This window comes from Perca fluviatilis, chromosome 8 (genome assembly GCF_010015445.1).
Source record: "Perca fluviatilis chromosome 8, GENO_Pfluv_1.0, whole genome shotgun sequence".
NCBI classification, from domain to species: domain Eukaryota; kingdom Metazoa; phylum Chordata; class Actinopteri; order Perciformes; family Percidae; genus Perca; species Perca fluviatilis.
The window spans coordinates 24078260-24105928 of NC_053119.1; the positions used below are offsets into that span (position 1 = coordinate 24078260).

A 27669-nucleotide genomic window follows, 5' to 3' on the forward strand; every position below is an offset into this window, starting at 1 on the left:
CCGCTGTACAGTGTGCCAGAGAAAGGCCTTTGAAGTCCTAGAGGCTGCTGGGATATGCACAGGATTGGTAGGGTTGGTTGAACGTAAAGGATAATTCCACAAAAAATAAATAACAGACAGACAGACAGACAGACAGACAGACAGATAGATAATTTATATAAGTCATGTTATATTTCAGGGTCTGAAAACATAGTTCTAAACATCCTTACCAAAAGCCAATCATTTAATGTCTGTCCACTTGCCAGTTGAAATTACTGGTCCACTCAGCGTGTTGGTGTTCTTTCATGTCTCTATATATTTTGACAGGTATGTTTCTTTGTGAGCATGACTGACAGTAGTAAGAATGATATGAGATAACCATAAAATTTGATATTTATTCAGAGTTTTGCAGATGTATAAGTTGCACATTTCACGATGTGCATTGATAACTGAGCATTTCATATCCAAGCTGTGAGCTTTTACATTAAGTCAGTTACAGAAGTGTGTGCTCCAAAGAACCATCTAGTGTGAAAGACCTGTGGCATTGCTTTAACAAACTTCACACTTTGTTGTGATTAAATAAGAGGCAGGCAGCTATAAGTTGTAAATTAAGGAGCAGCACATTCAAATAATAATTGAAAGCTAACTTGGACTGCTACTGCTGCAGTAGAAGGAATTTGCATATATGAAGAAAAACTAGGAGAAATGCAATGCTGTGCAATGCAAGCAAATGCTGCTGTGCATTGTTATTGTCAGTGATAAATGCATGCTTTGCTGATTTATGCCGAAGGTGACAAAGCTATAACTGATTCCACGTTTGTGTCAAGAGAACTCAAGTGAAGCGTGTCTAAACTTATGCATTTCCTGTACAATGCTCTGCAGATTCTGACTGTCCAACTTGTTATTCAAGCATTTCAATTATTTTAAATCGTTTTTTCCTTTTCGCTTGTTGCTGTCAGAGTTGTTTTGAGTAGTGAGGCTTCGCTACTTGCTTGATTTCATGCTCTTAAAGCACGTGGTCTGAATGAGAACATGTTCAGTGCAGCTACTTAGGGTAGTGTAGCGCCTAACCTAGTTGAAAACCTTTCCTCAGAGAATGAAGCCATTAACCTTATTCAAGTGACCCTGGAATAATTAACACTTATCCCATTTCATTACATTTAGGACGGTACACGGCTGACCTCGTTGCACTGCTGCCCACTGCACACCAAATTACTATCAGAGTTAAATTACAAACGATAGATGAATCAGATGATCTGGATACAGCAGCCATCTACTGTAGGATATATAGTGTTTTATTTATGTAGCACATTAATTCAAATCTTAGCACATTCAACTCACAGCTTACTTATACAAAATCACCTTAGGAAAACTGACTTAGGAAAACTGTAATGTAATCCGATCTTTTTAATTATGGAAAATTGTGGATTATTTTGTGTATATGTGACTGAGAAAAACAAGGATGAATTGATATCTCCCTGAAGACCAAGCCGGTGATAGAGAGCTAATTTAGAATACAGAGACACAGTATAAGCACCACCCCGAGACCTGGAACAAGGACAAAGAATAGCCAAACACAACCACACAAAGAGACGAGAGACAAGAAGTAGGTCTCAACGTGCTCTAGGTCTGTGATCCGCTTGAGCAATAAACTATTTGCTCCATTGCTCGCAAAGTGTCCTGAGGGCTTTACTGTCTGATGACTAAGGAGAAGTCATGCTGTTATTGTTTGTAATGCAGAGAGACTGATGGAGAGGCAGCCTGTGCTTTGATCTATAAATCTGTGCTTCCACAGTTTATGGAGAAAGAGGATATGTTAAAAGGATAAGTCTGGTGATATCATTTTTTTTGTGTAATTAACAATAAATCCCATAAAGAGACTGAAACCAACAATGAGTTGATGCAACACACAGTGTATCCAAAGCCTTATATAGCTTATGTGCCATACATCTCCATTGTTTTCTAGACAAGACTATTAAAAACTGACACAGACATCAGGGAGCCACACATTATGATGAACATGGGCACTGTATGTCAATCACAAGAAATGTAATTACTGAATAATGTTATTTTTTCGAGCCTCTTAAATAATGCAAATAAAAAAATCCGAGAGAGACATATCACTCTTGCAGATTTCAGTTAAACTGCTCACAACCCTTGGACATGTGCAACCTGTGAAGAGGGCCGCTGCCTTAAACACTCACTATTGCAGCAAATCCGCTGCTGAAAATAGTCCCCATAGTCCTTCTGTCCCTCCGGTGAATCATACTGAAACATTTACATCTTCAGTAGGAACCAGTGGGCTTGTGGCTGAGTCCCACAGACTGGGCTGGGTATTGTGAGACAAACCAACACATTGTTGGTTTTGGTCTTTTCATGGGATTTGTTGACAATAACAAGAATATAGAATAGCCTTATCCTTTAACAGTAAGGCCCCAGCACTGTAAAGTGCTCTGAACAGCATGCAGTAAGCTGCGTTGCACTGCGGTTTGTACAAAACCAACAGCAGCCAGCCCAAAACTAATCAATTATTTCCCTCATAGAGAAGGTGTGGGACGTGGAGGGGAGATGACAAAACAACCCTCGCAAGCATAATGGTAAAAGCTTATGCAGCTGCCAATGTCATCTTGCCACTGTGTGATTATTCAAAGGGGATGGTGATAAGCGGCATGTTAGCACCACGGAGCAGAGGAAAAGAGACAAAGGAGGCAATGTGAGAGACGGCAGCCGGATTACAGAGAGGAAACACTGTAACAAGCTCAAAGCTAAGCATTGACTAATCTAAATCCAACCATTATGTTTTCACTTTCTTTTAAATGTTTTCTTTGAACCAGGTGAAGCAGAACCTTTTCTTTCCCCTTTTTGAGGGATCACATGGTCACAAGCACACACATATGAATATACAAATGCACATTACACAAACCCACTCACTTGTGCTGTGTTTTGTTTTTTTGGCAGTGGTCATGCTTTGCCTGAAGTTTGGTCTGTTTTTGGTTGTGCGGGTGGATAGGTAAGCTAGGGAAAAACTGTTGCTCCTTAGCCAGAAACTTGACTCCCTGAATAGATGTTAACTTGAACCACTGGCAGAGATGAACCTCTTCTGTCAAAAATGTCTTCATCTCACTGGCTATGTTGTTAGGGCTCCAGGTTTAAATTCAAGATGCCTACTCTCTCAATTTGGTATTGCTAAATGGCATAGACATTATAAAAGGCACACTCACAGAATAACTCACTTTCCATCTAACAGATTCATTTTGCTCCTTGCCAGCCACTTATTAAAGAGGACATCAACTTTCCATTGACTGTTTCTTATCAGTCCTGCGGTTTTGCCAGCAGTCCATTCTGCATTTTATCCCTCACCATTGCATACAACTGGAAAATCCAGTATAGTACATAATTAAATCTTCGTAACAATAACAAAATCTTTGCCTCTGTCACGGTTTCTGATTTTGGAGATCTCAAAGCAAATCTTCTTTGAGCGCCACAGTAGTCTCCCAACTCCCAAGCAGACCCTTGGGTACCCGTACCCATATGCTCTCAGAGCCTTCTTAACGTCCACTTAGACTGACCCCTGACACCACTGGCCTCACTGAATGTCACCATATCTCACTAATGATGCCTTGAGGCTTCACTTGTCAGACCACATCAGCCCCTTCCTCAGCCAGCTTGACTTGGGCTCGGTAAAAGCTAGTAGAGTAGTCCTTGGGCTCTACTTGGCAGGTCTACCTTCCAACAGATGGCCCCAGTCTGTTCTCACTTCGTAACTGCCCCCTTTTTAGCACCAGTCGGGTACCTCTCAAGATGCTTTTAAATAGAAGCAATTTTCACTTCTTCCTCCAGTGCTTGCAATGTAAACATGACAGCAGCGTGTTGCCGAGCAAGGTGGAAGCAGCAATAAAAAAATAGAGGTTTCTGCCTCACTTGTGTGCACACAATATATAATACCTGTAGTTATTTGCTGCTGATGCCTGGGTTGACAGGTATTCATATTTTTTCTGACGGAAATTTTTAGGGTAAAGGCTTGATTTTTAGTGATGATTTTAACTGACTGACTGCATGATAGTTACAGTGATCAAACACCCTATCAACATTATGGATGGCAGATTGAAAGGATCAGCTCATCCAAATCACAAAAAAACAACAACAAAGTTTCCCTTTTACCCCAAGTTTTACTGGATCTTGCCATGCAAAGAGATCTAGTTTGGTTTCAAGTTTTGAGATTTTTGCCACTGAGAAATAGCATGCAACTGAGGTGAAGAGCATTTTGTTTGTGGCACTCAAAGCAATAAAACATTACACTAGTAACATAACAACAATGTCTTGCTACAGTTCTCACTTTCAACATAACGGTATCACTATTTTCGTAACTAGGACCTGTGTGGCATTTTGCCCACTCAGGTCCAAACAACATTTCCTCCCTCAACAGTTCAGGTGTAAATAAAAGCAGCCAAGCCCATGAACACAGCTTGCAAAAGGTTATGACATTCTTAGACTAAACAATGTACCATATTAACCTTTATGTTTGTCAAGTTATTGCACACCACATACAAACTGAAGAAGTATAAAGTTCATTAAAAAAAAAGGATTATTTTTATTATTAATTTCCCTGTAGTGTAAGGTTGATGTGCTATGATCTGAAGTCTGCTGGATTGTGTATGTTTAGTTGTAATGAAGTGTAACGTGTTTCATGTGAATTTAATCAGCGTAAAGAATGTTAACCAAAATGAACCAACACATTTGTTTCACGGGTTAGAGTTAGGGTTATCTTTCATTAAGGCTGATTTACAACAGAACAGAATATGTTCCATTTGTCCTACTCCACTCTCTCTTCTGGCTTCCACTGTAAAAAAAATTCTGTCTAAAATAGCATGTCCCATATTTGACAAGAGTTTAATTCTCTTTGATTTGACAAATAAAATCAATTCAGTTTTTTTTTTTTTTTAAACCTACAATAGAATGACAATGGATACTGCCAGACAATTTCTGTGAAGGAACAGTGCAAACATAGTATGGATATGGGTCTGGCAATATGAAACTGCTAATCTCTTAATAAAAAAAAAAAAATACTTCCTTCGACTATGTTGTCATTTAAATGCTGACTCAACTACATCTGGTATACACAGAAGCTGAGATTTTGCAGAGCAGGGCTCCAGACTAATTTTTTTTACTAGGAGCATTGTAGCCCCTAACTAAACAATGTTAGGGGCACAGGCAGAACATTTAGGGTCGCACAACTTAAAATTGACCTGCAACGCACATTTCCCCCATGTTAACTGTTTTACTGATAAATGCTTTGGTAATAAATACAGAAACTACAATGTGCTGTTTTAGTTTAGTTCACAGTCATATTTTAATTGAATGGTGCAACAAATGCACATTCAGAAATGTAAACAAAGTATTATTATCGTCAGTGTATTATTGCCTCATACAGGCTCTCCCTCTCTCCTCTCCGTCTCTTTTTTTAGTTCACACTGAAATAATCATATCGAAGGTGTTTAAACTTCCATGGAACGGGAGGAGTATCTAGGCTAACTAAGTATCTAACACCCAGTGTGGGAAATACAGAGTAATGAGGGAGCCAGAGAGAGAGAAGCTCACAACACTCACACAAGCACCATTTGTTTTTACGAGGTAAATAGTTATATATTTAGCATCCTATGTGTATTTGTTTTTCATAGAAGTGGTCTCCGCTCTCTGCTGTCATATTTCTACCTCTCTCACCCAAGCGAGGGAACAGTACAGCAGCGTGTGGCAATTTTCGGAGCTGACGGTTAAAAATGCTAATAAATCAGTGAACGCACTACAGCACTGCCGAGGTCTGTCAACACAGCTCCGCCGGAAGTGCACGCATAGTGGCACATAGCCATATAGATAGATTTTATTTATTAATTATATATTATTTAAATTTAATATTTAGTGTTTAATAATAGTTGAATGTAGTACAGAGTCTGTAGTCTATCGCACAAACACTCGAGGAATGCAGCAAACATTTGACAGCCAGTAGGCTATGAATTGCCTGGGAGAACATGCGTGTCACAAACGGCAATACCACAACTGTACATCAGCGTGAAAGACGACATACTAAAAGGAGATCAAAGAAATATTGTGGATATTTAAAATGTCTTCCAGTTCCAGTGTTAAATATTCTTTAGAAATAAAAGTGTATTGATCTTTGAAAAGGTGTACCTGCATTATTATGCCATTATCATTATATTAGATGAAAATGGTCTCTCAATGACAATATTATCGTTTATCGCAATAATTTCTGGGACAATTTATCGTCCAGCCAAATTTGTTATCGTGACAGGCCTAGGTTGTGCTGTATGCAAATTCAGACCCTGATGTCCAAATGAAGATGGCATTTAGGATGGGAAATGTTCTTGTTTTTGGATAGCCTGATGAATGCCAATTTCCCTCTCTAGTTAACATTTAGGTGCAAATAATGATTTTACAAGACAGGAGAAAAAGCAAGGCTAAACACAGAGACACGCCCAGCTGTTGTATTGTTATGGTGGGTTTATTTAGCAAATTTAGAGCTATGTGGTGCCTCGGATTGGGTTAGGGGGACAGATGGACGGACCGGCGAGGACTGAAAAGAATACAGAGTTTGATCAGCTGTCATAGATGCTGGCATCCTTTTCTCTCTGTGTGTAATCCAATCTGTCCTTTGGCCTTTTGTTGCCAAAATAGAGTGCTGCAACAAGCTGTGTGAGAGTTAACAACTGCCTTACCTGTGGTTCTTTTTGCAGTCTGATGTGCATCCCCCTGTGGCCAGACAAAGCCCTCTTCTCCACGGCATGATGCCTGAAGTGATAATAATCTCCAAAAACCTGCGCAAACATAAAGGGAAAGGCAATGAGTTCACCTGCAACAAGGGATGGTCTGGATAACACTCCGTGATCACCACGGCATTCATGAGCACACAAGCAAATGTGCAGACAGTGTTCACTTGGGAAAGAGCTGAATAGGGACACATCCATTAGGACACTAAAGTCTAGCATGTTCTGTCCATAATCAAAAAAAAAAAAATCAAAAAAAAAAATCAAAAAAATCTATTACTGCACTGGCTAGTAGAAACCATTAGACACCATTATTTTATTCTTAGCCGCTGTGAAAGTGCTGTAAATGCCACATGAGAGTTGTTGAACACTTTTTGTTTTAATTATTATTTAAATAAGGTGTTACATTTTTCCCTAGCCAGTGCTAGATTAGCTAGTGTTAGATACTTATTCAGTTTAGGATTTGAATAAAGCACAGAATCCTGTTTCAGCTTTGATAAAATAAAATAAGCTGTCTATTCCACAGAGCAACATAACCAGAGGAGGTAAGCTGGAAGTGCACCAACAGAAAGACATCCATTACACAACTGCAGATGGACACTATCTATCAAAAATGATTAGCCGCATCCATTAGACGTAGTGTCACTTCAGAGCTAGACAGAAGCATTCCTCGTGTCGCTGTCATTGTTCCGTCACACAGCCTGCTCATAAAAGAGCTTTTAAGGACAAGTGATTGGGTGACAGCTGTCACCAAAATTGGCCTAAAGTGCTTTTTTTGGTCACCCTTGCTTTTAAGTGACACACTGCGCCTCCCCGAGTCATGGTCAAGGATAGCTGACCTGAGAGCAAGATAGAGACTAAATAATACAGACATCCAGAGATAAGCGTGCGGTAAAAAGACAAAAATAACCAAACAAAAAACGTGGAGGGAGACGTGGAGCAGCCCAGCCACTCTTTACACCGGTATTCACAAGTGAGAAGCCTCCATTCAAAGAGGAAGCAACGCAATCTGTACAGTAGTGCCACTGGGGACTGGCTCACCTTCACAAGCCCAGTGGAGCGGAGGAAGAGAGAGGGGAGAGGAGGAGGAGGGGTGGATGATGGAGGGAGGCAAGGCGGGCAGGGAGACGCAGGGTTTGACAGGCCGACCAGGCAGGATGGATGTGTGTGAGGAGGGAGAAGAGCAGACGCAGCAGGATGGAAGGCTCTCCTGGGGGTGCAGGCTGATTCTGCAGGCTGGCTGTCTGCGAGCCGACCAGACTGGAGGCTGGAGCTCAGAGGCCTAGTATGGCAGCACTGATAGAAAGCTGCCAGCCTAGTGCCGGCCAATTTGACTTCATTTGTCAAATATTTGTAATTAAGACGTGATTTGAAAGCACTTGCTGTGATAATTTCCACATACACTGATTGACCATCCATCTTAAATGACTTAGCGTTGTAAAAAAATTATCTATTTTCCCTAGGAGGTCAGCTTGCACACAATTATGTATAGGAAAGAGAAATAAGGCAGATTTTGTTTTATTAGGAGACAGCTCTGCAGAAGGACAATCCTTAAATGATTAAAAATGTGGCAAGAGCAGGGAAAAAATGGAAGCCATGTGTTCAAACCCAGCATTATTACAAAGCTACCAGATATCTAGCAGATAAATATGCCAAATAGGCAATATAGTAGTATAGTTAAGTAATAAAGTAAAGGTAAGTAATATAGCTTACACCTGGAGCTAACAAGGTGAATTCATGGATACTATCCTTGGACACACTGATGCGAAAGATCCTCGATTGATGCTGACCTTACAGACACCCCGTCTCGAAAATAACTTCAAAGCCATGTAAAAGGAAATAGCTTCTGAACGATGCAAGATTGAGGTGTGATGAGGGATGTGACCCGAGGAATTAATGAGACCCAGTTTCACATTGATTGCGGCAGGGCAGAAAGCTAATTTGTGCTGCACCGGGGTGGCTTTTCTTTGGGACAAACCTATTTCCTAGAGTGCTGATGTCCTCATTTAGACCAAGAGTCTATGGGTCTTGGGAAATTGAGATAGGAAAGTTGGTGTAGCTGCCCACGAGTGCGCCTGAGTCATGCCCATCTACAGTCTGAACCCGAATGAATAATTGTATGGTATGGTGTGTGTGTGTGTGTGTGTGTGTGTGTCAGCTGTAATAATTGAGAGCACTATGGGTCATTAGTCACCTTGCCACGATGCTCTGAGTCTGCTTTGGAGGAATACTGCCCTTTACACTCACATCTCATGTGTTACCTTGTTTCGCACTCATCTCCATTTTATACCTTTCTGTAGCCTTGAGATAAATCTTTTAACAGAAGTGTGCTGTATAGGACTAAAAGCCCATCGATAAAACTTCTAATCTAGACAAGGAAAGTATGGCTGCAACGAACAATTCTAATCATTATCAATTAACCTACCGACTGTTTTGTCGATTAATTGGTTAGTCTAGTCTATATAGTCAGAAAATATCGAAGAATGCCCAAGGTGTCGTCTTTACATTGCTTAAATTGTCTGACCAACAGTCCAAAAGATATTCAGTATACGAGGATATGAATAAATTGACTAATTGTTTCTCTAAAGGGAAATGACCTTTATTTGGATGAAGTCAGATAGTCCTGCATTGCAAGCAGTATATAATCCTTTTAAAATAAAAGTCCAAATAACTGTAAATCTAAATGAATTAATAGAAGCTTATTCGACTTGCAAAGGGTTTAGTATGTACTTATATTATACAGTACAGATCTCGCTGTGATCTCTAAATATCTGCACGTTATATTTATGAAAATGAACGTCAACCCTATGAGAGATCAGAGTGAAGTTGTGTTTATAAGACTTTCCCAAAAGGTTTCCGTTCATACAGACGCAGATCTTCTGTAGATTTTAAACAAATTAAAATAAATGAATAAAATAAAACTCTGAATGAGAACACATCTCCACCCCAAGAAGAGAAAACTGTCTGCTAAATGTAGCTGATTTTTCATTCTGGATCACAGCTGAAAAGCTTTTTAAAAAAAAATCTGCAGTAACATTTGGGTCTGTTAACAACATGTCATGAATCAAGGACAAGCCAAAAAAAGCTGATAACCTCTTATGAGTAAGATGGTCATTTATGAATGGCTTTGCAAACTGAATGCTTAAGTATTTCACTAAAATTTATGTTTCTTAGATAGTGAAAACAGTAGATCGTGATAGGACAGTAAAATGTCCTTGTAAAATCCATTGAAAGCAGCCCTTGTAATGTTCTTTTTTTTAAAGATATAATAGTATGAAGCATAGTAAAATCCTTTTTTGCCCCTTCTTTGAAATACCTGAGCTCCAAAGCCATCCATGAGTGAGATGCTGCTTTTTTTTTTTTGTTGGCTGAGAATCAGAATTTGACTGAGAATAAATCCTTTTCATGAACTTGTTAAACCAGATACCAGCAGCATGAGTTATGACATTTTGGTGAACTGTTTTTCACGGCTTCAAAGCCCTGACGACACATAAGAAGTACATATTTCTGTTACCCTTTTCTTTAACCTTTTAAAAGGTGCTCTAAGCGATGTTGGGTGATGGCACCTCTTGTTGACGTTCAAAGTATTTTCAAACAAAACGAGGCTAGCTCGCCCCTCCCTCCTCCTCATCCTGTCCCCTCTCCCTCCCTTCCGTGCTTCCGCGCACTAACCCCCCACCCCCAAATCCTTCTAGTCGGTTATTGGCTGGAACGCTGGAAGACTGGTTTGTTATGTTTGGTGGTGCAGGTTGGCACAGTTTGTTTTTGTTGGCGTTTGTGGAGCCTGGGCTGTTTACAGAGACCGCGTTTTTTTTTTTTACAGTGTGTTCAGGGGACCGGCAGTTCGCGGATAGTGAGGAGATGTTTGCTGTATGTGACAAAAAATCTTGTAGCCTAAAAAACGCGTGACATCGCTTAGAGCACCTTTAAAAATTGTATTACCTGCATTAAAACTAAATGGTTGTCATACTGCTTACGGTTCTATAATAATATTATATTATTAAATACTTAATAATTTCCTAGCTGATCACCAGTAAAGCACTAATTAATTTTCGGTGAATTCACTGGCCACTGAAATGCAGACTTATGAATACAAGGCACTAAAAGACTACAAGACTTCACAAAAGCCCCTAATGCAACTATAGCTTCCACAATGGGACCGCCCACTCTGAGTCTGCAAGCATGGACTCCAAGACTGCAACCTCTTGGATCTGTGTTCCTTATTTTATTCCGGGGCAGTCCCCAGTTACGAGCAGTTGTCCCAAATCCTATCCCGTTTGTCCCGAAAATTAGACCTGAGCATTGATTAGTCATAGCCTAATAAAACTTGAAATACTGATTGTTGTGAAACATTTAGTTGGTGTTACCTACAGACTGGCACTGCTATGTCCATAGCCTACATGAACTATGCCTGTTGTAGATTCTTTTAGCTGTGTCCATTACCCATAGTGCCGCATAACTATGCATTAGCGGCGACACATAGCTATGATGTTGTTGAATTAAAAACATATACAGGGGGAAATGAAACCATCCGTTGCTGACATGGAGCCGGTGTCCCAGGACCTGGTGAACATCCAGCCAAAAAGCAAAAACGTTAACTCCACGTACCGGGAGGAGTGGGTTGGGAAATAGTCATGGATCACTGCTGTCTTAAGAGATCCAAACAAAGCCTTTTGCAAAGTCTGCAGGAAAGAATTTGGTCCCTCTAATCTGTGTTATTATGGTATTTAGTATTTAGCATGGAAAAATACTCCTCTCTGTCTGCTCTTAGTTGGAATCCTGTGTAGGGCCATGAGAGGAACTTGAATTCTCTGACTGTTTTTAAAATAAAATAATTTATCAACTGAGAACTGTCTAAATTGGGTTAATCTGATGTAAATGCCAAGAACTTCAAGGTTGTAATTTGAACAACTTTGAACTTACAAGTGCGAGTGCACTGCAGATGTGGGAGTCTACGTGTTGGCTGAGAGACCGAATGCAACTGACGGTAAGATCGCTTATCAAAAGATTTTCATCAGTCCAAGAGCAATGTGTGAAGCATCAAAGAGGCATCAACATTTCTTCAGCACACTTATTTTCCCACTAATAATCCTTTACCTAGCCCATTTTCTCTACCTACCACTCACTGTTGGGCACTTAAAGTTAAAAGACAGACTTTACAACAGCGTCTTCCACAGAAGAGGTCACAGTACATTTTGCTACACTCAACCGGGGAATTCAAGCCATCTGCTGACGACGTTATCAGTCAGAGTGGTTTTTAGGCTTCAAGGTGACTGAAAGTAATGTCATGGTGTGTCTCCTACATCCCATATTCTGCTGTGTCCTGTCCTGGGCTCTTCTACGGTGGCTGCCTTGGTCTCTAGCCACCCCCCCCGCCACAGTTGTTAAGTCAATATTGGCCACGGGGGATTGGCTTCAGATCACTGGTGCCGAAAACAAAAATGTAGCAAGCTTTCACTGGGCTGTAACCTGATGTTATTTCACAATACAGTGTGTGTGCATACATGTGTTTAGGCAACTCTCCAATGTCACATACTGACTTGAAATGAGGGAAAGTTTTATTTCCATTCTCATCAGACTAGTGAAGATAAAATTATGAACCGCACTTGTTGATAAATGTGCCTGAGAATTTGTTCCGTGCCAGACACGCTGTGGTTGTCTCAAGTGATAGGCGATGGAAAAGGTACATAGTAAAATATAATTTTTCTTATCACCGCACTGAAATTCTACACAGAGACTTACAAGAATTCCAATGTTCAGAAATGTGGTGGTGTAGAGGCAGCAGAGAATGAGAGTATGTGTGTGGATTCAAGCAGACTAATGCACTGTATCAATTGTGTGTGTGTGTGTGTGTGTGTGTGTGTGTGTGTGTGTGTGTGTGTGTGTGTGTGTGTGTGTGTGTGTATATGTGTGCATGTGTGTGTGTGTGTGTGTGTGCATTCAGCATGGGTACTGAATACAAATATTCAGTATTCAGCATGGGAGCTTAAAGGTCCACTACACTGATATTGACTGTGACAGACTTTCACATTAAATGTATTCCCCTAAGCTTGAGAAAAGTGCACAGAGGCAAATCCACCTTATTGGAACTTCCGTCAATCAGCCCCATCTTTCAGGGATAAAACACTAACTAGTTAGTTAGAGACAGCAATAATAGTAATTCACTCTAAATTGTGTGACGAATTAAGAATTAAGTTTCATTTTAAAGTTTTGTTAAGCAATAGCTCAACAGCCCGTGGTATGTTGTGATTATATCACAGCTAACGGGTGCTGCTTTATTAACCCCAACTCCCCTGTTGCGAATTTCATCCATTCTCATCTGGTCCCCCTAATCTGGGTTATTATGGTATTTAGTATTTCTTGGAATCCCCGATACGGCCGTGCGCGGAACTTTAATTCTTTGACGGTTTTTAAAATAAACTAACGTATGAACTGAGAACTGTCTAAATGGGGTTCATCAGATGTAAATGTCAAGAATTTCAAGCTTGTAATTTGAACAACTTTGAATTTACAAGCGTGCGCACTCCCCGGTACAGATGTGGGAGTCTAAACAGTGAGCACCTTTATTCACTGCCTGTGATATAGGATTCCACTAACCTTGATGAAGGCAACATGGCATCATGACTTTGCGTAAACATACACGCAACTTTCCAAAAGCCAAAAGCCAAAAGGCGTGCTATCTGTACGCATTTTGAGCTATCCACGTGTATGTCTACGCTGTATACAGCGGATGTAAACATACACACCACGTGGCGTCGCCACCACGTGGCGTGTTATCGCGAGAACGTGCTGTGCTATCGCGAGAACGTCACGTGTGTAAAAAAAAAAATTACAAAAAAACGTCAAAAACACGACGGTGACCAATGTCACACGCTTAGGAAAACAATAAACGGTTGGGTTTAGGAAAAGAACATTGGGGAAGGCTTAAAAAAAAAAAAAAAATTTAAACGCCACACGTGGGACGCGATCCCTGCTCTCCTGGGTAGAGTCCTGTCTTTTACCCATCCACCACCCCAGCCGACCTCCCTCTGCAGACTTCAATCCTTTCATACTACTCGCTACGGCGATAATTCACACGTAGTGTAGGTCAATGGAGGCCAAACGGCGTTGATAAAACACGCTACAAAGCGATTAGGCGTCTTGATAACACGCCAAAATGGCATACGAATTGGCGTGTCATACATACGCCACTTAATGAGATCAGTCTGGATGGAGGATGCTGGTGGGCACATAAATGTGTGAGACACACACACAGCAATGCACACAATGCTCTTCTGCTCCTCCGTACAGTAGAGAGGCACTCAGAGGCAGCTTCTGTTGTACATCTGAGATAGAAATGTCAGAGGCACAGCAGAGCTCATTGATTGCCACACAACCCACCGAGCCTTTCTCCTCTGCCCCTTTCCTTTTATATGTTCCCTTTACTTTCATTTATCTTGCTTATTCACACAACACACACAGTGCAAAATCCCTATAGCAATGGGTGCTTCCTCTTACAGTTTATATACACAGCAAATGTGTTGTTGTGCGTTGGTATGGTGCGGTATTTGCTGTGAAGTTATTAAAACCGTTGTGTTATTATAGTCTCCACTGGGCCACTGGGCTGCCATCTTTTGGACTAATTACAGCTGAAACTCTGGGGTTCCGCTTAGTGGGAGAAAGTCATTATTTTACTCTGAAATAGAGGCTAATTGAGTGTTTTCAAACGAAGGGTAATTATTTGTTTGCATCTTAGCGCCGATCCTGCATGTTGCCCGCCTCGTCTGCATTACCCAGCTCAGGGGATTTGTTGTCTTGGGAAAAGCCAAGCCACAAAACTGTTTTTGCTAATTATGTGGCTGAATAGCAACTCTTTAACAAAATGCCTATGACGACCATCCCTCCGGTAGTGGTAAAGTAACAAGACCGAGGGAGCATGAAAGGTGTGAAAACCGATTTGGGCCATTGAATAAATGTTCTTGAATAAACATAAAGAAGAGTTATTAAAGCAGTTGTGGGGAAAGCCCAAAGACCTTAGTCTGAATCGTGTTGTGCCCGTCCAGACCTATTCCTATTCCGGGAGAGTAGAACACATGGAATATGAAAGATAGGAGGGAAATATAAGGGAGGCAGGAGAGAAAAAAGAGAATAGATGAGTGAAGAAGGTGGAAAAACAAAGTCGGGAATGGCTACAAAAGGCATGCGTCTCACCAGACACTAAGGGAGCCCCTACTGATGCATGACCTTTGGCTAAAATTAACATAAAACTAAATTCAAACAGTTCTGTCACAGTAAATGACTACTGCCTTGTAATTCTAATCAATGATGGTATCATCCTATGTGATTCTATGCCTGAATAAAACATGGTGGATCTACACTGTATATCTTATGTATTGATGCAATGGGTTTAGAGTCAGATTAGACCAGAAACTTAAATGGGCTGAGTATATGAATCTCACGCATTGGCCGTGGACAGAAAAAATGTGGACAAAGCAGCATTCCTGATATAATTTATCTCTGTGGTGTGATTTTTCAGAGAAAAGATAAGGGACAGAGCAGGGAGAACAGGCTTATCAAAAACCACACACACACACACACACACACACACACACACACACACACACACACACACACACACACACACACACACACACACACACACAAAAAAAAAACACACACACACACACACACACACACACACACACAAAAAAAAAAAAAAACACAAACACACACACACACACACACACACACACACACACACACGTCTGTATTACTATCTTTGTGGGGACATATCATTGACATAATGCATTCCCTAGCCCCTTACCCTAAACCTTAACCATCCCAACTGAATGACTAACCTTAACCCTTACCCTAACCTAATTCTAACCCTAGTCCTAAAACCAAGTCTTAACCCTCAAACAGCCCCTTTAAACGTGTGGGGACCAGCATTTTGGTCCCCACGAGGCTGTGCAGACCCCACAAGTATACTGTAGTCCCCGGTTTTGGACCCCACGAATATAGTAAAACAGGCACACACACACACACACACACACACACACACACACACACACACACACACACACACACACACACACACACACACACACACACACACACACACACACACACACACACACACACACACACACACACACACACACACACACACACACACACACACACACACACACACACACACACACACACACACACACACACGATTCAGAGCTCTGGCCTTGAGAAAGGGAGACTGGGACAGATAAAAAAATAAAATAAAAAAAAAGACCTTGCATGTGAGGGAGAGTGTGTGTGAGCGAGACCTTTTACATTTTTCAGATTACTTCATGCCTTTTTAATTTAAGATGTATCCCACTGGGCTGATTATTCAGTCTCAACCCCTCTCTTGGTTGGAGAAATGTGCTGACCAAATTAGTCAACACCCAACAATAACTATGCTTCACCGGAGCAATGCATATTCATGGAGTCAAGGAAGAGTTGAATCCATTGCTTTTAGCAGTGATCCAGCACAGCAGTGGGGCTGGTTTCTCCTTTGATTGGTGATATTAGTAACCATGCGGTTAACCCGCTCTGAGATTACAGAGGGGTGAGGGAAGCTAGGCATTGCTCCATGTAATGCTGCTTTTTCTATTCGTTGAGCAAGAAATAAAGAGATCGAGCGACAGAGAGGAGAAAAAAAAGAAGAGAGAGGATGATGAATAGACAAACACAGATTTAGATGCATTGGTAAACAGAGTGTTTGCTAAAACTGGGACCACAAGGGGCCTCTTCCTCTCACCATGAGGAAAAGCAGGAGAAGACTTGATTATGTATGAAAACAACTTCAGCAGAAAGCAAAGGACTGAGATCAAACTGGGTTAATTTCCAAGCTGTCGGGAGACGGGTAGAGTAAACAGACATTTTGAACAGAACAGCGTTGGTGCTCTTTGGATCTAAAGAAGCAACGTGCCACCATGGTGAGTGCGTCTGACAAAGAGCTTAGGCAATGAAGCATGGCATTATGCAAATGAGGAGAAAGACAACAACAAAAAATAGCCGAAGAGTGAATTAAAAATAGAAAAAACAACATCATTGCGACCGGAAATTTTGTGAAATATTGAGTATGTTACAGTGTTTAGTATTCTAAGGCGTCGTGCTGGTTAAGCACAACCTGAGCGCTGTTGGCCTTTAGTTTATGCCTGGAGGCGGCATGTCGCCTTGATTGCTATGCCATCAATTTTTTAAAGCAATTCTGAGCTGAAGCGAATAGCACACACAACATGCACTTGACTCTGTTATGCAAAAAACAAAGTCTCTCTCTTCCTCCTCCCCCTCCACTCATTTATGTTAATAGCGCCCTTGTGCTTCTACAGGACTTTGTTTCCACCTGTTGTCAGTGAGTCATGAAAGGGCACACTCTCTTAAGGAATGAAAAGCCTGCTACTTGAAACTACAGTCCATGAAAAACCGATGTGAAGAGCACTCAATGTGCTGTCCTATTGATTTTTCATAGACTCAGATCAGTCAATCTATCAATGGCTGCAAGTGGGGAGGCAGGAGAACAGGAGAGAGGCGCCGTGGGTGTTCAGCTGCAGTGATGGACTGCTAAAGGGAAATGTGGAGTAGGAGCCCTTCACTTCAAGGGCTCAGCTAAGGAAAGTCGGAAGCTGTCAGCACCTTCAGACATACAGCAAGAAGATGCAACAATAATGCATTAAAAAAATAACATCTTAGAGATCCCCCCACCCCACACTCTCACTTAAACATCACAGAGCAATGAAGAAACACCTGTGCGCACATGCACTCACCACACACACACACACCTCTATATCTCGGTCTTCTGCTGCCTCGGTGTGCGACGAGGTCAATAAAAAAAGACAACTTCAGGCTCTAGCTGTCCCCTCAGGCTCCTTCCTTTGACGGTGGCCTGTTTAAGAGCGCCAGGATTCTGTGGAGGCTGCTGGATTATTCATTTGCAGAGTGTAACTCAGACCACTGCTCTTTTCCACATCACCTATGCTGAATTCCCTGGTGCCAGAAACAGCCTGTGTCAGGCTTCATCACCCTAGTTTTCAACAACTTAAGTAAATAGGTTTCACTTCCATTTCCATGCAGCACTCGTCAGTTTAGTTCCTTTCTTCTATGTGTCTTTTACTCGCTCCACCCCACCCAGCGAGGCTTCCTCTGGTTCCATCTAATAAAACTGACACGTTCAGTGCTTACATTTTATCCCTCTCCTCATGTTAAGAGACTTATTAAAATGTCTTCCTATCTGCTCAGTAAAAAACTGACAAGACTCAGGCTGTATGTGAACGTATTACAAATGATCAGATTTATCTACGGTATACTGTGCTGTATGCATTTCTGGACATTGTGAATTCAGTTTGTAGCATTTTTCTGAGGTGCTGGGATGTTTTTTCCTTTGCCTGCCCAGTTCAGCGTTTTGGTGATTCACCATTCGCTGCAGTGGGTCGAAAGGGGCAGTAGGTTAGATGTGTCACTGGCAATCCAGCGACGCAATGCAATTTTGGTGTCAGGATTGAGCTGTCTGCCCAGATAGGGTCAACAGCCCTATGTGCAAGGCACACCTCTATTATTCAGTCTTTTTGTCATTTTATTAGATGGAGGCCCATACCATATAAACGCCTCCAAAAACCACACCGAACCCATTTTTTCTTTGATAATACATTCTTCAACCTTCATCTAAGAAAATATACCGTTTTATTCAGATTCTTCTTCGAAAAGTAAACACAACCAGCAAAACACTATTTTATATTTATATATATTTTTTTTTACTTCTTTAGATGTTTGAGGGTGAGCTCGTGAATTCTCTAGAGTTGAGTGGACCAGACCAGCAAAGTTTCCTCAAGGGTATCAGTGTTTAATGATTAAATTAACCGGTGAACAAGAACTTCTGTCTAAATATATAATATATATGTGATCAAAGAATAACTACATAGGAGATCTAGCTTGACCAAGCATTCAGCACCAACCTTCAGCTTTTCAGTTTTGATGCTAAGCGCTATGCACACACTTCAGTCAGCCCTCAAAAAGTACAGACAGCCTTATTAATGAGTGGTAATGATGTCAGTGTGCTACCATAGATTTATACATACTGTACATGCACACAACTCTGCATGCTAGTGGTATAATACTTAAGAACATTCACAGTTTAATTAATTTGTTACATTTGTTCTCCTAAAAGCAAGAGAATATGTATATATCATATTTATATTTCAGTCTGATGTTTATCTTTATTTATTAAAATGTTAAATCTAATATTTAAGACTTTGGGCAAAAACAAGTGAATTTTGCCTGAACCATATAAAGTGATTTCTCTGTATCTAGATGTGAGGAAAACAAGATCAAAGTAGTATCTACTTCCACAGATCTCGGAATACATAGTATTTCAATTATATTGTGGTTTGAATTGAAATAATTGTATTATGTGATAGGGCTGAAACGATTCCTCGAATAACTCGCATAATTTTATTACAAAAAATCCTCGATGCTAAATGACTTTCCTCGAAGCTTCGTTAAATCAATGTTACCAACGTTGTATCGCTGACGGATGGTGTTTCCGCACGGAGCATTATTACTGTCGCACAGACGCTGCTCAGTCTGCTGCTGGCGACACTGTCTATGTGCCAGAGCGTAAATGGCGAGCGGCTAAGAGAAGAGACAGCCTGGAGAAAACGACAGAAAGTGTCCAAAGTTTGGAATCAGTTCAAACGTAATTAAAACTAAAACTCTGTACAGTATGTCTACTGCAAAATGGAACTAGTTTACCACAATAATAGCACGACGTCTAACTTAATCATCCATTCCACCTTGCGGACTCGACAAAAGTAAATAACAGTCGCATTGACGATGAAACTACACCAAACGCAACAACTACCAAAATCAAAGACAAGAAAATACGTAGTGGTGACCACGATCTGATCTAAAGAGCTGACGCGTTGACTATCCCTTCGGAAAAACAGCTGATTGTTGCGCATCTCTCTCTCTCTCTACGGAGAAACAGCTGATCAACGATCTAATAGCATAAGTGTAACAGAGCTGTGTGACATTATAATCAAATATATACATGAAAATAGGTTGAGTATAACTAATATTTACATATAGGCCTACTGTAGGCTATATACAGATCAGTCTCAGGTTGAAACTTGTAGTTCTGAAAGTTAAGTTGCACAACTTAATGTAATGTTTGTGTATTTTAATGTATGCCTTAGTTTGAGGTTGATATCATTTGAAAAAAAATAATTCTTTAAAAACAATGTAATATGGCACTTAAATGCACTTAATATGTTTAGTTTTTTAAGAGATGATATTGTAAGCAATGTAGGCAATACAAATGTTGCTTTCTTCCGAAAATGTTGCTTTTTTCCCCCTAGTTTTGGTTGTTTAAAAACGAAAAAAACAAACATTATCCGATTAATCGATTGATAAAGTGCTAGATTAATCGATTACAAAAAGAATCGATAGCTGCAGCCCTATTATGTGATACAGTCTAATAAAAACTATTCTTACACTGCTTGCGTATACCAGAAAAAAAAAGGTAGATCATTCACGGTGGCCTAACAGATCAAAAAGAAAGACTCAAGCTGCCTCTATCCGTTTGCCGAGGGGGGCCCAGAACGTGCAGTGACCATGGAACTAGAGGAGCAAGCCAACTACAAGAGTGGAGGGGTGTGACTTTGAACCAGGTCTCGTTCAAATTCATGGCACATTAAGCCCTTTCCTTGAACTTAAGAAGCACAGACAGTTAAGGACGTGGAAACATAAGAATCAGGGTCTCTTTGTATTGAGAATGGGAGTATGAGCTTTGCATAGCTTCATGAGCGCCTGAAATAACCTCTGTAAGGGAGCTGGCTTGGTGCCCAAACCTGATGTGATGGTGAAGCAGTTCAAAGCGCTGGACTACTATGAGTCACTGCACAAATGCTTCAGAAACAAAAGGCAAGACAAATACAGAATCATATAATCTGTGTAAGCATGTGTACTCGTACTATGACTTATTAATAAACACCAAACTAAAAGTGGTCACTTAACACTCTCATCCCTTCTGCCATTTCTAACAAACAAAAAAGTGTTACAGGGAAAACCGATCACTGCTGCGTGCACACAGAATCTTGTAAAGAGGTAACAATTAAGGAATGTTGTGCAGTGGGATTGAAGGTTCGCTGCCACTTACTTAAAGGCAGGCAGGAAAGTAAGAAAATACTCATATGTATGAGTGTTACATAGACATACACTACTGGTCAAAAGTTTGGGGTCACTTAGAAATTTCCACTCCATTACAGACAGAATACCAGCTAAGATCAGTTGTATCTTTTTTTTTTTTTTTAACCAGGGAAGCAGTTTTCAGATTACATTATGTGCTTACATAATTGCAAAAGGGTTCTCCAATGTTTTCTCAGTTAGCCTTTTAAAATGATATCAGATTAATTAGTCAACAGAATATGCCTTTGGAACACTGGATGAATGGTTGCTGATAATGGGCAATGTAGATATTGCATTAAAGATCAGCCACTTCTTTCTACAACGGTCGAGAACACTTTTGCAATTATGTAAGCACATAATGTAATCTGAAAACTGCTGCCCTGGTTAAAGAAGCAATGCAACTGATCTCAGCTGGTATTCTGTCTATAATGGAGTGGAATGGAAATTTCTAAGTGACCCCAAACTTTTGACCGGTAGTGTACATCTTATATAATTTATAGCTACGCTTATGTATTAGTGAACTTGTGACTTCCTTATTTGATCACTTCATTTAATAAGTTCACTGTGTGTGTTTTTTTTGTATTGTCAGCAGGGGCTAACACTGGCGTGACGGTGTTGTTGAGACAATGGTCAGATTATTTAATGACTAAGCATAAATTAAGCTATTAAAGTGGGCTTTTCCCCCATGACATTCAGCCAAGCCTGGGAAAGCGTGGTTATGGTGCTATTCAAGGCAAAACATCCCTTCGCTGCAAAGGGCATGGCATTTACAACCATTTCATCTCAACACAACACAGTGTGATCAGTAGAAGCGAGGATTTACAGACCAAACGTCTATAATCATATTACAAGAAAACCCAAACAAGAGGCGAGAAGATAAAAATAATTGGAAGATGATTTAGAAAACAATTATTTGTGAGAGGAGAAAATAGAGTTCAGCCATGGGACGTTTTTATTTATGATGTAAGGGTTTAAAGACATCATATTGTAGCAGGCTTATATAAATCTAATGCGGTGTGGGGTGTAGGCTATGCATTTGTGTGGCAGCGCTGAAAATATGAGAGAACACAGCACTTATTATAAAGGACTCTTGTGCAAGGTCCCATGATAGCCTTCATAACAATGATAAATGGCTGAAGCATTCAGGTAAGCTACATCATGCAACTACCACTTTTTCTATTACGCCTAGGACGGGAGCATAGTGAGAAAGGCTTTCTGCAAAACAGAACAACGGATTAACATCCTGGGAACCTTAATATATTTTTTAACCTCATTTTGTTTTCCAATTTCCTGCCATGCATCTGTAACACTAGAGACACAGACATTTTCTAAAGGCTGGATCGTGACAGCCTAGTGTGTTGTGCTGTTTATTTTTCAATCCAACACAAACAATTGAGCTGGCAGAAGTATGCCATTAGGTTTGCAATATGATGAACCTGAGGAAAAATAGTTTCAGTCATTCTTTTACAGCCTCTATGGTGCCTTAAAATTAATAGCTTGATGAGGAATCTTCTCAATTGTCATCCCTCCACAAAATTGACTCCACCGCTACACTGCTTTAGAAGAGTGGACACATCATGATAAGCCTGCTATGATTATAGTGACCGTTTGCCTGATTAATAAACGTGCATTGTGCAAGCTTAAATATGGGTTCAGCCGTGCCATTACTCTACATTGTTATGGCATGCATGTATGTACTAGTGTCTGGCTAAGTGGAACTACTCCACTGCTACAATGTGTTGTTTGAAAAATTCAGAGTTCGGTATTACAACACTCCCAAATCGCTCATTTGTACAACATGTGAGACTGAATAGCCTGCAGCCTCCATTGCAGAGCTAATGCAGCACAGATGGAGGACAGATGTATGATGGGGGTACAGCTTTACAACAGCTACAAGTGTATACAAAAAAGCAATCATAAATATTGCAGTCATCTTTCCCATTACAGTATAATGTATAGTGCTCCTTATTCTATCCAACCTCTTAATGGGGAGATTTAGGTAGTTTGTGCATTGCTCCTTATTATGACCATGAAGTATACATAAATAAATGCTTGTCCAGTCTCTGGAATAAAAGCGTAAATCAAGATGTGTGTAAATTGTATTTCTTTTATCAGTTAATGAAAACATAATAAAAATATGTTTAAGTTAGCGCAGACCTCTGCGCGCAGGAGAGAAAGTAGATTTGGAGTTACAAGAGCTAGGTTTATCATGTGCTAACGTATTCATGTGAATGAACAGAAGGTACTGCACTGAATAAACTATTACCCTATGGAACCCATTTTCCACAGCTTAAATCACTGTATATCTGAGACAAACTCTTTATCAAGAGCTAAGAGCCAGAAGGTTGTAAGTGCCATTTGAACAAAAAGCCCCTGGTATGTTCTGGGTCAGCTGCTCCATTCTTTCATGTCAGTTTTATTTTTGCGAATACAATTTGAAGAACCTCTGCATCGTTTAAATTTGAGACAGAACTGCTCATGCGGCTCGGCGCTCTGTCTTTGCCCACAAAGGATTGGAAAAGAGAATGAAAATGGAGAGGAACACTGCGAAAGTATTCTGCATTCATCTTCTGCCTTGAGCAGTCATTCTTCGAGACACTCGTTCTTCATTATTCAGGTTGAGAATGATCTGACAGTCTTATACTGTAACTACCACACACACACACATCTTCCAATCTCTGGGTAAGGAGCTGCTTGACAGCACCCATGCACTCATACAGAAGAACTCTCTAACGGCTACACATGGATCGTTAGCCACTAATTACACAAATGTTCATAGTTTGACTTAAAACCCATATACTGGATTTTAGAGAGTAATTTTAATCTATATGTATATAAATCAGGAGCTATTCATGAATGAAATATAAAGATATATTCTTTGGACTGTTTGCTTTTATCTTGTAATTAAATAATGTATGATTGACTGTGAAAAAACTCCAGGAAGAAGCTACCTGAATCAAACGGTGCCTGAGTCTGGGAGGCCCAGCTGCCTTGTTATTTCACCATCACTCCCTGTCTTGTCTCAGCTAAATCGCATCAGCCCGCAATTGACCAAGAGTCACGCTTCAGAGGCGAGCCTGATATCTCCAGTCTCGGAGACCTTTTACTTCTCCATTCTGCTTTCCTCAAAAGGTCATATTTTTTACTTTTACAGCAGCACAAAGTACACTTTGCTCTGCACAACTTTTTCTGTTATCATATCAGTCTTGTCAGACTTTTCTTTAGGATGAAGAGAAAGAAAAAGAAAAAAAGAGAAGGAAAAAGCTCATGGACCATGGTCTTGGGCTTGGCCTGTGTAAGACAATATATCATTGTAGATTTTGATGTGCCAAGTTTGACTTGATTTGTCTTTTACTTATTAATGATTAATGAATACATTATGTTTCCTTCCCACACAATCCCTGAAACACAACAGGGAAAGTCATTTATATGATCCAAAAGAAAGGTAATACTTTTTTCACCCCTTCTCTTACATTAAAGACCTTCTGAAGTAAAATGAAAAAAATTGTATGCTGGTTCTCGATTGCTGCACCAGTCTCTTGTGGAACATCCCAGATGTCAAAATCACGAAATAGCACGTGCATTGGAAAGCCATAATTGAAATGCGCTGACATGCAGTGAGATGCCTCATTTGGCACTTGAGATCTTGTGTTATGTAGTGAGACGGATGTGCATGTAACATAGAAGGGTTTCCAAGGCAATGTGTGTGTAAGTATATAGGATATGCTTCAACTCACAGCCAGTGCTCCCAGTATTTTTCTGAACTACGGGCAAAATACATTTAACTCCAGTATTTCATTACTGCTGGTGTGGTATCAATATCTCCACAAATTAAAAGAAAACTCTTAAGCGTTATGAATGCAATGCAAATATTCAAACACAGCTGAACCTCTGCCCATAACTCCCTTTCATCAAAATGAACTCTGTGTACTGAGCTCTGATTTACATTTCATGTGGTCTTAAAATATTCATGCCAAATTGACTGCTTGCACCTACAAAAAAGAAAAATCCAAGACATTATACAGGCATCCAAACAGGATATGAAATTTAAAAATGAAATGCTAAAATGTCAAATAAAAGATATTGTGAGTTATCCAAATATGCCATTTTATGATAGACAGAGTGTGGGCACACAGCAGAAGAAAAAAAAACTAATAACTTCTTAATAACTTGTCTCGTGCCCTCAGTCACAGTCAGATGAAATTATTGTTGGTACACTTGTAGGCTTTGTGTAGTGGAGCTGGGATAAAAAAAAAAAAATAGGTGTTCAGAGATTCTCCCAGCAGAATGTAATACTGGCTGAGCACTAATCTGATCCCTCACTCGCCCCTCTCGGTAATAATCCTCCCCCCCTTACCTACAACTGTATGGTTTCATTTCTAATTGTTACATTTTGTTAGCGGACACTTTTATCCAACGCGACTTACAATTGTTATATATGTCAGAGGCCTCTGGAGCAACTAGGGGTTAAGTGTCTTGTGCAGGGACACATTGGTTGATGTATCACAGTGTATGTGTATCACAATTGAACCCAGATCTCCCACACCAAAGGCATGCGTCATATCCACTGCGCAATCACCACCAATTGTTATTTTCATTTATGCCCCTCAATACCCCCTCATATTACATTTCTAATAATATTCTCAAAGCCAGGATCAGGGAAGAGAAATGTCAACAGACTGTACTATGTTAGTACAGCCTGTACTGAGCAGTGAGTAACTCTTTGCTCGCATTGCTTGAACAGTCCTGTTGTTTGGTACGCAGTATGCCTAGGTTATTCCCAATGTGGAGAGCCCAAGGCTGACTCAAGGTCTGTGCATTGATCTTTTTTTTTTTCCAATATGTTTATTAAGTATTTTCAAAGTAGTATAATACAAAAGGGCAAAGATTATGAGTAGAATAACATGCCAATATAAAGAGAAAAGGAGTAAATTAAAAGGAAGTAAATAAAAACAAAAAACCTCGGACCTGCAGAGCCTTAAAATCAGTCTCTTTGCAATTAACATACCATACATAAGGGTGTGCTGTACGGAGGAGCTATGAGTCAATAGAGACAGGGAGTAGCCAAACAGTGCCACCTCTGACTCAGGCTTGAACACACAATTGTACATTTCAGAAAACCACTGGAATACTCCACACCAGAAGACATACAATTTTGGAAATGTCCAGAAGAGGTGGGTTAAGGAACCGCCAGCAGACTTACATTGATCACATATAGGGGAAACAGTAGGATATATTCTGTGTAGTTTAGTCTTTGAGTAATGGAGTCTATGCATGACCTTAAACTGGATTAAGTGATGTCTGACATTGATTGAACAATATTGGATTCTACTGAGACTCTCCTCCCAAACATTATCATCGATCTGGAGACCCAGTTCCTCTTCCCAAACTTTCTTCAAAGAATGAGTGGCATAGTTCACCTGTTCCGAAAATATCGTGACAAAGTCTGAGATCAAGTGTTTTGAATCCGGTGGGCTAAGCATAAGACTACAAATCCTGCTTACCTCAGGGAGGGATTCAAAATCAGGCAGGTTTTGGCGAACATAGTTTCTAACTTGCAGGTATCTAAAGAAGTGTGTTGATGGAAGTGAAAACTTGTCTCTTAGCTGAGTAAATGAGGCAAAATGTTTATCAATGTACAGATCTTTTAAAAACTACTATACCTTTCAGCCTCCAACTATTAAAAGTTGCATACGAGAGTGAAGGGGGAAATGCATGATTATGACACAATGGAGCATAGATAGAGGTTCTAGGCAGCTTGCATTATCTCTTAATTTGCTGCCATATTTTCAAACAATTAAGAACTATTCGATTATTCACTTTTGTCTTAACAGACGTTCCATGTGCTGAGAAAAGAAGAGCTGGAAGGGAACTGTCTACGACATCTTTCTTTTCAATGGCCACCCACGCAGGGGTGTTTGTTAAAACCTCTAGGCTGTAGCCTTCCTGCCAATAGGCAAGAGCTCTGAGATTTGCTGCCCAGTAATAATGTTGAAAGTGTGGTAGCCCAAATCCTCCCTTCTCTCTGGGCTTTTGTAAATGAATTTTAGATATTCTATGAGCTTTAAAACCCCAGATAAAAGGCATGATTATTGAGTCCAGTAGTTTAAAGAACGATTTTGTTAGGAAAATAGGAAGGCTTTGAAAAAGGTATAGGAATCTTGCCAGTGAGACCATCTTAATAGCATTTATACGACCCACCATAGAAAGAGGGAGCGTGCGCCACTTGCCAATATCTCCTTTTAGTCTTTCCACCTGTTCGTGAAAATTCAGTTTAAAAATTAATTTAGGATCTTTTGGTAGAGTTACTCCAAGGTACTTCAGCTTGTCTGCAACTTTAAATGGGAGTTTATGCAAGAATTCTGCTTCATGGTTATCCCCAAGCGGCAGGAATTCGCTTTTTTGCCAGTTGATTGTGTACCCATAAACTTCACCAAATGACTTTATGAGATCTAACAGAATGGGGACAGACTGTTCAGGCTGTGACATAAAGATTACAACATCATCTGCGTATAAGGATAGGTGGTGGTCCACATCTCCTAGACGAATGGGTTTGAGAGAAGATTTTATGTATAGCTCTGCTAGCCTGCAAACCCCTCAGCTGTCGGGCCAATAGCTTCTGGGGTTTGTCCCCTAGTTCAAATTGCTTTTGTTTCAGTTTAAACAGTTGGTCCTGTACCTGAGCAGATATTATGTCATTATATTCATACTT

The 27669-nt window shown here is 40.3% G+C and overlaps 1 protein-coding gene across 1 annotated transcript in view; it reads right to left on the bottom strand.

Annotated features, from left to right (window-relative positions):
• The window catches only part of furinb (furin (paired basic amino acid cleaving enzyme) b), an 83607-nt gene that overhangs the window by 34131 nt on the left and 21807 nt on the right, over nt 1-27669 (bottom strand). Inside the window, exon 3 of the mRNA XM_039809219.1 lies at nt 6711-6809. Coding sequence (XP_039665153.1) covers nt 6711-6809 — 99 coding nt within the window. The remainder of the gene's footprint in view (nt 1-6710; nt 6810-27669) is intronic.